Source organism: Paroedura picta, chromosome 12 (genome assembly GCF_049243985.1).
Source record: "Paroedura picta isolate Pp20150507F chromosome 12, Ppicta_v3.0, whole genome shotgun sequence".
Lineage (NCBI taxonomy): Eukaryota > Metazoa > Chordata > Lepidosauria > Squamata > Gekkonidae > Paroedura > Paroedura picta.
The window spans coordinates 6,618,432-6,632,630 of record NC_135380.1 but is presented as its reverse complement, the minus strand read 5'-3'; the positions used below and the strand labels follow the sequence as shown (position 1 = coordinate 6,632,630).

The 14,199-nt window shown below is 49.2% G+C and overlaps 1 protein-coding gene across 7 annotated transcripts in view; it reads right to left on the bottom strand.

The window, feature by feature from the left end:
• The window catches only part of IGSF9B (immunoglobulin superfamily member 9B), a 97,490-nt gene that overhangs the window by 19,990 nt on the left and 63,301 nt on the right, over nt 1-14,199 (bottom strand). For 6 of the 7 annotated variants that reach the window (XR_013225859.1, XR_013225857.1, XR_013225858.1 and 3 more), the window contains exons 9-15: nt 13,822-13,962; nt 12,882-12,998; nt 9,593-9,743; nt 7,672-7,795; nt 2,166-2,341; nt 1,619-1,845; nt 755-839 (exon numbers count right to left, since the gene is read on the bottom strand). Coding sequence is in view for 4 of the 7 variants with exons in the window: in XM_077305810.1 (XP_077161925.1) it covers nt 755-839; nt 1,619-1,845; nt 2,166-2,341; nt 7,672-7,795; nt 9,593-9,743; nt 12,882-12,998; nt 13,822-13,962 (1,021 nt within the window). In the remaining 3 variants the exon portion in view is untranslated. The remainder of the gene's footprint in view (nt 1-754; nt 840-1,618; nt 1,846-2,165; nt 2,342-7,671; nt 7,796-9,592; nt 9,744-12,881; nt 12,999-13,821; nt 13,963-14,199) is intronic. The other variant, XM_077305811.1, reaches the window with a different exon arrangement.

Here is a 14,199-nt window from a genome sequence, read left to right as displayed (position 1 = left end):
CAGGTGTAAATATAGCAATCACCCCGACACGACACAACAGTGGCAGAAGAGGAGCAATCACACATTTGTCGGTCTACTACACGTACACACTGAAAATGAAGGCAGGCAATTAAAATTGCTCTCAGCCTTCTGTCCAAATCCTCCCCTCTTGAGAAGGCTGCACATTCAAACCAGCCCTTCAACCCCTGCCTTGGTTTTCTATCCATTCCCAGACCCAGCACAAAAGGCCTTCGCCTGAACTTCAGCATCCCCCATGACCTCATAACTTCCAGTCTCACTTTGCCCATATTATTCCCGGAACAATCCAGTAAGGTGGGTGAAGCTGATCTGGAGAGACTGACCCAAGGACAGCCAGTGACCTTCATGGCTGAGATTTGAAACTAGGCCTTGCAGGACAATCCAACCACTATCTTACATGGCTGTGAGCATTTGAAAGGAAGAGTGTAAGGCAAGCACCAGAGATATAGCCTTGCTTAATATCCAGTGTAATATTAAAACAAGTACAGCTTACTGCCTTTACTGAGAAAAACCACTAGAGGTCAGCACCAGCTAGGGCCAGAATGACTCAGGAGAATTCTTTGCCTCCTCTTCAGACTGCAGGGGGCAGAGCCAGGAAATTGTGGAATGCTTCCCCTTCTTCTGTCCACCTCCTGCCACTCCTGTTAAGTTTTCCGATGTCTACCCAGGCTGACTTTGTCCAGGCTACACTGGGCTGGTGAGCGCACTTGAGCGGGGGCAGCAAGCCTTCCCTTACCTGTGCTGGAGACGCCGGCGATATTGCTGGGTTCGCTGATAAGGTCTTGCATGACGGCCAGAACGCGGAACTCGTACCACGTGTCCTAGGGCATGAAGCACAAAGCGTGCTGTCAACTGTGGCTGCCAACCATGTCACGATTTAGAAGCATCGCACTGTTGCTGGGGTCTTGCAACGTACATGTTTGGGGAGATACCCACTTTTGCAATACAAGGAAAGGGGCTAGTGCTAGTGGTCAGCCCAGAAATGAGAACATCAACTGCCTTGCCAGAATTATGGCCATGCTGTGGCTCTCCAGATGTCCATGGACTACAATGCCCATGAGCATGGTGCTGGCAGGGGCTCATGGGAATAGTAGTCCGTGGACATCTGGAGAGTCCCATTTTGGCCACCCCAGGAAAAAAGCAAACCCTGTAAGTTACACAAAGCATTATCTTGGAAAGCTGAATTGTGAAAATAAAGCACAAGTATGTCCAGTGCATCATGTGCAATGCTCACAAGTTATTGGCTACCTGTGATAACATAATGACCAATTTTTGCCAGGCTTATGTGGCATGCCTTTTGCCAAAGGACTGCACACTGCAGAAAATTCTGGAACATGTTTCTGAGTTCACGGGTGTGCGGAATTAATAGTGAGTGGGGCGGCTGAGACCCTTGGTGAAGGAACACTATATGACAGAAAGCTCTAGCAGCCCCCTTGCAATTCACAGAGACTGCTGGTGATAATAGCTACCCTGTCATTCCGATAAACTTGTACATTGTTGCTCGTCTCCTCCCTGAAGCGATCCCACACAGCGTCTAGGAAATCCAGGGTTCCCCCCAAACACAGTGGTGGGTTATCCGATTAGCCCGGCCTCCTCCTACCTGAGTCAAATCCTTGGCAAAAAATTCATTGTCACTTCCCAAAATCCCATCATCCAGAATCTCCCATCTTTCTCCTATCCGGAATTCCATGATGTAACGGTCAACCGGAAAGCTGTGATTGGCTGGAGGAAGCCATGACAACAGGACACCTTGCTGCGTCCGGTTGGCTGTTAGGCACCTCGGTGGAGTAACCAGCACCAGGGGTTCTGGAGTTGTTACGGGGAATGCTGAGGACAAAACCAAAGGAAAACTGGTGTTAAAGCACCGTGAGAATCCTCAGATGGTGCTCCAAGCTCAGGTTCTCTGCAGGAAACCCTTTCCCTTTTGCTTACTGGACCACTTCTCCTCCCTCCGTTGCCTCCCCCCCTTTCAAGATTTACTAGCACTTCAGGAAAGGGATTGTTATGTTCTCTTGCAGTGCTCCCTGTAAACTGATGGCACCATGTAAAGTGCAGTTTCCCAGTTTGTTTCTTCCCAGTCAGCACGATGCTTGTTTTCCCAGGCGATAAGCATGTGACATGACCCAGTCCTCTTCTCCAGGGCTCACCTAGAGTATTCACAGTGACCACCTCGCTGAAGGAGCTTGTGCCCAGCTTGTTTTGGGCCAAGACGCTGAACTGGTAGGCAGTCTCTGGTTCGAGATTCTCCACAAGCAGCCAACTGGGACCAGGGGGGACTGGGAGAGAGAGCCAGTCGTGGGGTCCGAACTGCGCACGCTTCATCCTGGTGAGACAGAAGAAGAACAATCCAAGGGACAGACTCTCGGCAGGAAAGGGATCAAAGAGGAGAGACGAGGAGGAGGAGAAGAAAGAGGAGGGCAGAGAGAAATAGGGTTGATCGCTTAACGGACAACGGAGCTGTTTGGGAGAGGGGAGTTTGGATCTGAACGAGAATTGTGAATATATTTATATCTCAAAATCAGATCTACAAGAAAATCTGGTCTGGGAACGTGGACAAATTCAGCATACTGGCACGATGATCTTGCACGCTTTATTATTCAGTTTCAGCTAGTTATGAGGAGAGGAAAGGAGCCGCAACCGACCCCTGAAAACCTTATTCCGAAGTTCGCCAGGCATCTGAGATTTCAGCCAGCATTACCTGCATACCTGCAAGCCTACCACCAGCACCATAATAACTAGGAATTCATAGGTGACTGTAGTCTTACAGAGCAGACCGTTGATAGGGCAAAGGGCTTAGTGATGGATAAGGGGCCAAAACACAAGGGTTCAAATTTGAGCTCAGCCATGAAACTCGCTCGGTCAGAGGTGGCCCAGTTATGGCTTTCCAGATGTCCGTAGACTACAATTACTATGAGCTGGCAGGGGCTCATGGGAACCGTAGTCCATAGGCAGCGAGAGAGCCACAGTTTGGCTACCCTGACCTAGCTGATCCGAGGCCCAACCTACTTCCCAAGACTGTTTTACATTGCCTAAAGAAACCAGGGGGGGGGGAGTATTTACTACTGTGTGGCTCAGATGAAGATCTCTTATCTAGTGAGGCCACTGGTCCTTCTAGCATAGGGGCGGTCAAACGGTGGCTCTCCAGATGTCCATGGACAACAATTACCATGAGCCCCTGCCAGCACTCAGGAGCACTGGGTTTGATTCCCCACTCCACATGCAGTCAGCTGGCTGGCCCTGGGGCTAGTCAGAGTTCTCTTAGAGCTGTTCTCACAGCACCCTCTCAACCCTACCTGCCCCACAGGGTGTCTGTTGTGGGGAGAGTAAGGGAAAGGCATTTATAAGCTGCTTTGGGACTCCTTTAGGTAGTGCAAAGTGGTGTATAAAACCAACTCTTCTTTAAGTCTGGATAGTGCCCTCAGAAGTTGACCAGTTGCCTGCCAATACTTCCCAGAATCCTCCATAAAGCTCTGAAGTCCAAAAGCAGGTGCAGCTTTCTGGAGAGACGGAACTCGTGCAGAACAGGTTCCCGGAAGGTTTCATGGCCGCTCTGCCTTAGATCCTTCTCAACTGGACATGGCAAAAAGGAGAACCTCGTAGCCGCAGCTGTGGTTTAATATGGGGACCCGCCACCACAGATGTCAGCGCCTGCCTCTGGCACTTCTGGCAAGTCCCTGTACAGCCTCGTGCCAAGAAATCCACCCCCGCCCCCGCCTGCCGGATGCTTCACTTTCATGCCACATTAACCTATTTTTAAAACCGGGGTCTGAATATGCCGACAGTCTTCAACAGCCAAGTGAAAACATGCCAGGGAAACCGGAAACAAGCAGGTGGCCTTTCTCTCGCAAGGAGAGATGTAGCTGGAAACGGAGGGAGCTCCTTCTCAAGGGTGTTTTAGTCACAGAGGCAGTGGGGAGAATGTTGCACCTTATGCCTGTTCCCCTGCTTGGGCAGGGCTTTCGTCCTCCTCTCTTTGCTTTCCTCTTCTCTCTCTGTCTCTCTGTCTCTCTCTTTCTGTCTCTCTCTCTGTCTCTCTCGCTCTCTGTGTCTCTGTCTGTGTCTCTCTCTCTCTGTCTCTCTCTTTCTCTTTCTCTGTCTCTCTTTCTCTCTGTCTCCCTCTTTCTCTGTCTCTTTCTCTGTCTCCATTTCTGTCTCTGCCTCTCTCTTTCTCTGTCTCTGTCTCTCTTTCTCTGTCTCTCTCTTTCTCTGTCTCTGTCTCTCTTTCTCTCTGTCTCTCTCTGTCTCTCTCTCTGTCTCTGCCTCTCTCTTGCTTGTATCTTTCCCTCCCTCCCTCCTTCCCTCTTCTCCTTTTGTCTTCCGACACAATCACTTAGCTCTTTCCTCCCTGAGCACCAGCATTATCCAGTTTGCAAAGCAGAGCAGATTTTATTATCAGGAGCACATATCCTGTCTTTTATCACTAGACTCTGACTGTTCAAGTTTTTAAAAAGGGAGGAGAGAAAAGAAAAAAGGCCGGGGGGGGGCGCGGAGGAGAGAGAAAATCCCAAGGGTTTGCTGGAAAGAACATGACTAAATCGGAGAAGGTCACCATCACCTCTGTGCTCTACGCTGCTGTTGGACTCTGACGAAGGGACAGAATGTCAATCAGCTCAGCGGCCGGGCAAGGGACCACTCGGTCTCAGCATGTGACAGTTTGAAGGGAAAGGGATCTTCTGGAGCAGCATTTTGGGGTCCGACCCTCCTGCCCCAGAGCTATCGGCCAGGATATCACTGCCCGGTCAGAACAGTTTTATCAGTGCCGTGGCGAGCCCAAGGTCACCCAGCTGGCTGCATGTGGGGGAGCGCAGAATCGAACCCGGCATGCCAGATTACAAGTCCGCACTCCTAACCACTACACCAAACTGGCTCTCATTTATTTAGATAAAGTGAGTATTCTGCAGCATTACCTCTAGCTGTTGTGATCATTTTTTGAAGCCCAATGGAATATCTTTAGTCTAATATTATCTTGGACACATTCTGCGCACAGCAGGTCTTTGCCTTTTGCTAAGATTCCTACTCCCGCCCCACAGACATCTTTCAAGGGCTGCCTATGAAATGCCAGAACACAAAATTTCTTCCTGGGATGATTCATCCAGAAAATTCAAGTCATCATTTGATTCCACGCTCACGAAGCAGTGGATTGGCAAGTGAGTCAGTTTAAGTTATGTGGGTTATGCTGCTGAATAACTCCTTAGCCCGGATCCATGTAGTTTGGGGATTTGGTTTGGGAAGGAAGGAGTTCTACATTATAAGGAGAACTGGGATTTCTCAAAGTCGAGTAAATTCCAGTCCTGTTCCAGAAGCTGCACTTTCTGTTCTGGAATAAATTCTGGAGCCTTGGGGGGCCTGTGAGCAGGCTGTGGATTTAGCCCTTATGATTGCAGATATATACGGAGCATGGCAAAGACTGATATATGTAGGGGTGGCCAAACTATGCCTTTCCAGGCACTCTTTGCTTTCCTCTCACTGGTGCTGAAAAACCCAGTTTGGTGTAGTGATTAGGAGTGCGGACTTCTAATCTGGCGAGCCCGGTTCGATTCTGCGCTTCCCCACATGCAGCCAGCTGGGTGACCTTGGGCTCATCACAGCACTGATCAAGCTGTTCTGACAAGGCAGTGATATCAGGGCTCGCTCAGCCTCACCCACCCCACAGGGTGTCTGTTGTGTGTAAGCCGCTTTGAGACTCCTTCGGGTAGAGAAAGGCGGCATATAAGAACCAACTATTCTTCTTCTATATAAGAGGTAGGCAAACCATGGTTTTCCTGATGTCCATGGATGACAATTACCATGACCCCCTGCCAACTGGCCATGCTGGCAGGCACTCATGGTAACTGTAGTCCATGGACATAAGGAGAGCCACAGTTCCATCTTACTGTAGCCTACCAGACCTCTAGCCTAGGCGAGGCTGATGGATTCATCAACCCACCTAAAGAGCTGCTTTGCTCCATTTATTTCTTTTTGAAAAAACACATTATTTAAATGTATGTGATTGTTTTTTTATCAAAAGCTATACCCTGCTTCTAGCTGCATAAAACATCTTCTAATAAAAATAACACAGAGCCAACAATAGTGTAAGGGGGAGCAAAGGTGTGTAAAGATTATTATTATTATTGTTGTTGTTGTTATTATTACCACCACCACCACCACCACCACCACCACCACCGGGAAAGCCGTTGGTTTCACTGAGGTGAAGTGAACCCCCTGGAAGGAGGAGCCCCCCAATAACTTTTGACAGGCTAAGCCAAGACAGCGATCTTGGAAGGGCAAGTTAGTCCTTCAAGGGTCCCGGGACATGAAGGCCTTTAAAATGCCAAGAATAGTCCTTAAAATAGTCTGTGGCAATGAGTCAGCATCCAAGCAATGATTGTGAAATAAGGCTTATATAGGTACAGTCTATCACCAAAAAGAAGTTAGTCTGCTATGCTTTGAAGTCCTGAAGGGTGTTGCTTCAATTTGAAAACAAGCAGCTAGCCACTCTATTTCGTTTTGTTTTAGAATGTGCATCCTTCTGTTTAACAACAAAAGCATCCTCCCTGAACTCCCATCACTGTGAGCAGAGCAGAGGGCATGACCCACCTTGCAATCTAACAAGGAAGGTGCTCTTTAGATAAATGCTTCTGGAACGTAAAGCTATGGTTTCTGGTGCTAGCAGCTGACAGACGCTACAACACAAAGACAGACGCTTGACAGGCCAATTGCAGAAGTTCTGGAAATCACCGATTCACCGTTACTTTCTCTGAAACACTGCCCGACAACAGAGCAAGATGATGACAGCCAAGTGGTTACTCCCTGATCAGAAGCTGCATGCATGCTCCAAAAGGTGCTTATTCAGTGGGAAAGAGCCTGAGCATAGACACATTCTGCAGTTTTTGGGTAAAGATGGTGCTCACAAAAGCAGGGTTCTTTATGCTACATGGGGTTCCTTAAACGTTAATACTGGTACAGGAGAGAACTTCAGGAGAACAGAGCTGCCACTCTGAGAACAGCTGCAACCCATATCTCCATAAGAAATGGAACAGGGATAAGCGAGCTCCCTGGCACAATTTGGAATTTCAGTTTTTCAGAACTTGCTGGAATGTTCTTCTGAAATCTCAAATATATCTTGCCCAGTCTAGTAGGTTTTCCTGCCGGCATCCAACCCCAGCAGCCGCCTTGCAAGCCGTGGTTGGCCTGGCCATCCAAGCCGTTATTCAGGTCCCCAAAACTATAATTCCAAGGAATGTTCTGCCAGGAACGTTCCATTGCAAAAGCTTTCTAGAAGGACGTTGAGCCTTCTGTGAGTTAGCAAGTGGCCAGAACGCTCTCCATGTAGCAGCCGTGGAGTCAGCGTGTACGGTGCCTGTGGACAGATTCCCAAGAGTTGAGAATCACGGAGGAAAAGGTGAGCAAATAACATGAACGAGCCTCTGTCTTCAGAACGGAGGCATTTAGCCCCATTCTGTCCTGTGAGCAGGGGCTCAAAACCCTCGCTAAAGTCTGCATCTCTTGTTCCTTCCCTTCATCACGAGAACACAACAGACATTTAAGCACGTCAGCCTGACAAATGGTTACACTGAACTCGGCCTGAGGATGGGAAAACCCCACGCCTACTCCCAGCTCTGGCTGAGAAGGAAAGAAAAGAAGCAGAGAGCAAAGCATGCTGGGATGACTCACAGAGGGCCGTACCAAACTGAGAATGTCTGTTCGTATCCGCCATCATAGCCCGGCTCCCAGGAGACGTTGGCAGAGGTCATGGAGACTGTGACGCGCACACTGCCCGGGGCGTGGGGGCTTGTGCCTGAAAGGAGAGCAGAGTCACAGATAAGGATGCGCGGAGAGATGTGGAGATCTACAGGCAAGGCAACCAGGAGGTTCTTCGAACTAACACCACCTATGAGGAATGGTCCCTCTTCCACTTAACCTCAGCTTTTTCCAGGGGACAATGGTAACAATTAACATGAACACTATTTGCAAGGAAAAAAGGAAGGGTGGCGGCATCCTCCCACAGCATCTATCTGAAGGCATTGCTACAAATCTCGGGGTCAGCTCCAAAAGTGACACAAAGCTAGTTCTTGCGGTCTGAGCTGTGGGCTGGTTCAACAGCTCTTGCCGTTGTGTTAGTGAGGACCGTGCAGTGTGTGCTGCATTGGGTGCTGAAGCATCTGGATGCTCTTAAACATGTACAGGGCTAACAAATCGCCACTGATTGGAGGCAACCCTGTAGAGCTGTCAAGGCGAAGAAACCAAATGAGATGTTCGCCATTGCTTGCCTCTGGGCTTCCTTGGTGGTCTCCCATCCAAATGCTAATCAGGGCTGACCCTGCTTAGCTTCCGGGATCTGACAAGGTCAGGCTAGACTTGACCCCTCCTCCCAAACTGGCCAATGATGGGCCTGGTGGAGGTGGGAAAGGGAGGCACCCTGTGGGTGTGCACAAAGCTACTCTTCCCAACAAGATCACAATGGTAGGAGCAGTGTATCTCATCCATATGCACCAGGGAAGGACTGGTCTGAGGAAACAGCTCCTGGCCTGCTAGCTACGGCAGCACCCTGGTGGAAGAGCAGAGTCCGGGACTGTAGGCGCCAGCCCAGCCAAGGTCTCTAGGGCTCTCATCCTCTGATGTGTCTAAGCAAGCTGACCTAGTCAACCCTACAACCTGGCTCCCTCCCATGTTAGCACAGACCCACACTCCAGCAGCCTACCAGGGGGCCACGTAGCCAACCTCTTCCTTGCAGTTCTGGGCCTGAAGTTACCAATCAGCTCCAGAAGGAGACACAGCTTCCGTCGTTCCTGGACTATTAAGGTCATGACAGAAAGAGCTCTTGAATAGCAACCCAAAGAATACCTGAAGACTGCTAGCTAAATATTGAGTCTGAAACCAGACACCCATTTAGCAGTGAGGGAAATGTGCTAAATGTAGCAAGGAAATAATCTCTCCCCCCAGCCACCCCCCAGCCCAATCCATCTACAGACATGGCTGACGTTTTTAAAAATGGGGAGAGATTTAGAGGCAGCGTTGCTAGAGCATGAAATTAAAAGAAAACCTTGCTGTTCTTCCAGGGAACCATTTCTGACTTGTGCCTCTGGATCCACTGTTTGCCGCTATGAGAAATAGGATCTTTCCTTGACGTTGTAGGGCAGATCACCTTGCTCTTAATTGTCCCCTAAACAATGTGTGAGCCTGGGAGATCAAGAAGGGGGTGTGTGGGGCAAAGAAAGCCCACAATAAATCCACAGTCAAAGAGACTGGCCTCTGAAATATCCAAAGTCCATATAATTCAAAGGGGAGGGGAGAATCTGGGGACATCTCAATAAACAGTCTGGATTCTTGAGGCTGATCTTGCCTTGAGCAGGGGGTGGGACTAGATGGCCTGTATGGCCCCTTCCCACTCTAGGATTCTATTATTATAACCAGCTTCCCTGCACAAGACCCTTGTGCATTCTTTTTCTAGTACATAGGGGGATTTGCAAACTTAACACCTGTTAAGACCCTTTATTTCCAGAGAAGGGCTTCTCGCTTTAGGAAGAAAACCATTGGTAGTATCATTCATGGCCAAGGAAATGCTAAGAAACCTTGCATGCCGTTCCATACCTACCGATGACTGTCAGATGAGTACTAGCGGTAATGCTTGTGACTATGTTGGTAGCGACACATTCCCACTCTCCGTGGTCCTCCTTACTGAGGGATCGGAATTGCAGGCTGCCGCTCGGAAGGGTGTTGTGCTTGCTTCTACTGGGCTTCCCTACCTTGGTCAAGTAACAGAGAAAGCACAGGGAAAGGAAGGGGGGGAAAAACACAACTCAGAGGCATGTTGCAAGAGCACGGGAGGAGGGGGACACACTCTGGAGGTAGCCCGGACCCTCCCTGTTGTCGCCACGTTGAGGCATCGGACAATGGGTCCAGCCATGGCCAGTTCCCCAGAGGTAGTCTGGGTGGGGAAGGCAGGTGTGGAGAAAGTAGCAGGGAGCAGAACTAGAAGGCCAGAGAAACAATTAAAGACTTGCAAGAACAAATGGTAGCAGAAAGAAGCACAGGCAGAGCGAGGAAAGGAATCTGTGAGGCGCACCAGGAAGTGCCTCGTTGCACAGATCGTGTCTGCAAACAGGAAGAGGAAGTTGTAAAAAGACAGGGGAGGGTGGGAGCCAATCACAACGTGGAAAGGAGGAGCAAGATAACAAGTCTACTGGGCCTAAGAACGCCTGGGATGACAACTCTTTAAAAAGCAGAACCTGGACTCCTTGTGAGATACTAGGGTCTTTGAACATTTACAAAGCCAGAATACATGCTTAGGTTGGCTAAACCACTGGGACGTAATTAAGTTAATCAGAAGGATCCTTGGAATGCATTATTGCTTAGAAGCCCTCAAAGGGCTGGGTCAGACCAAGGTCAGCATGGTTCTGCATTCTTTGCCAAAATCCTAGGAACCAAAAAGTGCCAGAAGGTCTGCCAGAAACGAGCCACATGGTTCACTTGTGGGATGCAGTCTTCCTTCCACGCACTCCAGCTTACAGTTTTCCTAAACAGATGCACAGCGCCCCGCCCCGCCCCACCCAGGGCTTCAGTCCAATGGGGTTCCCAAAATTCTACATTCTACATCATTAGGATCATTTTATTGGTCCCGGTTGGGATGACCTGAGTTGGGTTGGAGAGCTTCTTGTTGAGTCAGACCGCCATCTTATAGCTGAACTTGCGAAAGGTTTTAAAGTTTTAATGTGTTTTTTCTTGCCTTATCATTTTATTCTGTAAGACGCCTCGAGGTGACATTCATTAAGAGAGGTGGAGTATAAATGTAAAAATAAAATAAAATAATTAATTAAAAAGATCTGCAATCTGTGTTCAGGAGCAACTGACACTACTCCTTAATAATGTAAGAACTACTACACAAAGGCCAATATATATACATAAAGGCCAATATATATATATATATATATTCTTGAATCTTTGCATATATATATAGGTTAGCCTGTCCAGGTTAGCCTGTCCAGCATTCTTATTTAAAGAGGCATGGCAGCCATGATGACGAACAAGTTTCTCAGAAGACCAGTTTTCAAGTTACCAAATTATTGCAGTTATGATGACTTACAGCCACTAGATGGAAGTATAGCCCTGTGGATTTTGTCTCGCATAGCCATGACATCACCCGGGCTGCATCATGAGCCAATCACCAGAGGGCTTCTTTGGGGGTTCAGGTTTTTCAGTTCTAGAGGATGATCCTACCTAGTTGCTTAGGGCTGCCGTTAGCTGGGGAAGGTATTTTTCTGCAGCAGCCGCTGGAAGAGATATATATTTTAATGCCCTTTCCCTTTTGCACTACGGCAAATAAAAAGAAGGAAGGACAGACATTATGGGAGATGCATGGATGGAGTAAGCTGGTAGGCAAGAGATCCCAGAGGACTTGGGTGGAAGAGAAGTCCTCTGGGCCTAGGGCTAGATATAGTCTGTGATTCAATTTTGGAGAGGAGAGATGACTGGGAATCCTGCAGGAGAGAACCAAAGCTAGCAAGCACAGCTGCGAAAAGGCTGTGTGCATAGCAGAGAGGGAGTATGCTTCACCAGGTCATGGAAAGCCATCATTATGACTCAAGCTCAAAGCTAGCCCTGACCAGGGGCAGGGAAGGATTCCGGTTTGCTGCCGCTACCTAGCTGTGGCCAAACAAAGTAATTATAGGGAACCCAGCTCGATTAAGCGGCCTCTTTACACTGATACATCAGAATAGTTCACGAGAGCAGCCTGGCTGCAGATGGAAGTTCTGTTTTCTCCCTGTCATATGCAGGAGCCTCACCTGTGATTGACACATGCCACCAAATAAGCTGAAAATGCAGTAGTGGAGGGAACCGTTCCAGTTCATACTGCCAGCAGTGGATTTCGGCTCGGAGAATCCCCTCCTATAAAAATCTCCATGCAAACCAAAATCTAGTCCCTCAAGGTTTTACCTCCCATCGCTGCCCACTGTGCTGGCTCTCTGCCTGCAAAGAGGCAATAAACCATGCCAATTAAACCTCTAGACTGGCTCAGTAATAGAGGGGCAGTCTCACTAATGGAAATGCCAAGCCCCTGAGGATTCCTGATTCCTGTCTTGCACTTCAGAACCAGCATGGTCTAACAGATCATCAGTGGCTGAACGTGACCTTGGGAACATGAGTTCAAATTCCGGCTGGCCCACAAAGCTCAATGGTGATCAGTCATGGATACGTGGAACCTCCATGTCCAGAAGCAGCATACCTTGGAATACCAGTTGCTGGGCATTTACACGGTGTGGGTGCGGGCTTTCCGGAGTTCTTTGAGTGACCACTCTAGGCAAGGATGCTGGACTAGATGGATCTTTGGTCTGACCCAACAAGACTCTTTTATGCACTATGATTTGGAAATACCAGCCATGACAGTGGGACACAGGAAGGTAAGTTCGCGGAGACACCATCAAGGGGGAAGAAAAAAACTTCGAAGCCCCTCCCCTCAGTCAACAATGGCCTCTAGTAACACATCCTAGTCTGCATACCCCAAAAGATCAATGCAATCCACTATCTTAGCATTCTTTCACAAAGAGGTTAGCCTGTCCTGCAAATTGAGCAGGTGGCGACTAAAGCAGTAGGGGGGGAAAGCCTGCAGTCGATACTGGCACAGAGCAGCAAGACGAGGGGGGGGGGACGGACGGGAAGTGGCTCATTTTGCAGAGGCTGCCGCTAAGGGTTGATGCCGTTCTAATGCTTTCTTGCAAGGCGCTGGCTTTCCCCCACCCACCTGCGGGACGGGGCGGCAGTGGTACAGCCCGAAGCAAAGCAGCTGCCCCTGCGGTTGGCTCTTACCGGGACAGAGTGTGGCTTCTCTGTCTGCAATATTCATCAAAAGCCAAAGGCACTGCAGATTTTTCTGGCAGGCCGGGTACCTTTCTCCAGGCGATGACAGGAAAAGGGTCTCCTGCAGCGGCACAGGGGATCAACAGCTCCCTCCCTGCCTCTTGTCGATATTCCCAGCCTGGTAGCACCGTGAAATAGGGTGGGTCCTGCAGCGGGGGTGGTGGGAGAAGAGAAGGGGGGGGGAATAGATCCATCAGGCGATTCTTAGCGAGCCTGCCCCCAGACATGCATTGAACAGGATCGCAGACTAATTTGGAGACTTTTAGCCGATATAACATCTAGCTTTTAGCGTGGCTAGATGTGTATAAGTATCCTCTGTAAATTCAAATGTGTGATATTTTCTCCAGAACAAATCCCTCTTCACTAACACTGGCTCACATACCACCATGAGCATCCCATACCATACAGGGAACAGAGCTGCAGGAAAATGGAATTTTCCCCAAAGTCGCTTGGACCAGGAGACCAAACCTGTAGTTTGTGGCTTTATCGTCTGACCCATCGCGACCCCATGGACAATGATCCTCCAGGCCTTCCTGTCCTCTACCATTCCCCGGAGCCCATTTTTGAATATATCTAGGCTTAAATGGTTTTTTCCTTTGCTCCACCTCCACAGCAGAGACAACAAGTTAGAAAGGACGCCATTCTGTCGAATGAAATTAGAGCACTCAGAACTAAGAGCTATGGAGGTTCCCATGAACCAGTCTTCTTTTACTTCTGTTGAGTTGGCCTGATTTGAAAACCAGAGCAATGCACCATATCCCCGGGACTCCTTGCAGCACATAAACCAGGTGTGGCCAAACTGTAGCTCTCCAGATGTCCATGTCCTGGCAGGGGCTCATGGTATCTGGAAAGCCACAGTTTGGCCACCCCTTCTGTCCTAGCAACTGACGCTTTGGCAAAAGTTTTGTATGTGATCGATATGCTGTTGCCAAGATGTTCAGGACAGCCAGGGATCAGCAGGCGAGATACCTTCAGTACCAGTCGGGCAGGGGGGGACTGGCCCATTGTACCCAGGGCATTATAAGGCACGCAGGTGTATGTGCCGAGAGCTTCTTCCGTTGCCTCTTCTATCCGAATCGAGCCGTCGTCCATCAGGCTCCAGCCGGAAAACTGCAAAAGCAAAAGAGGAGATGAGAGACAAGGCTTGCCAACTCCAGGTTGGGGAATCCCTGGAGATTTAGGGATGCAGCCTAGAAAGGGAAGGACTGGGAGAGGGGGAGGTCCTCCGCAGGGTATAAAGCCGAAATAGCCCACTCTCCAAGGCAGGTATTTTCTCCAAGGAACTGATCTCGGTGAACTAGAGGTCAATTGTAATTATGGGGCCCTCCAGGCCTTATCTGGAAATGA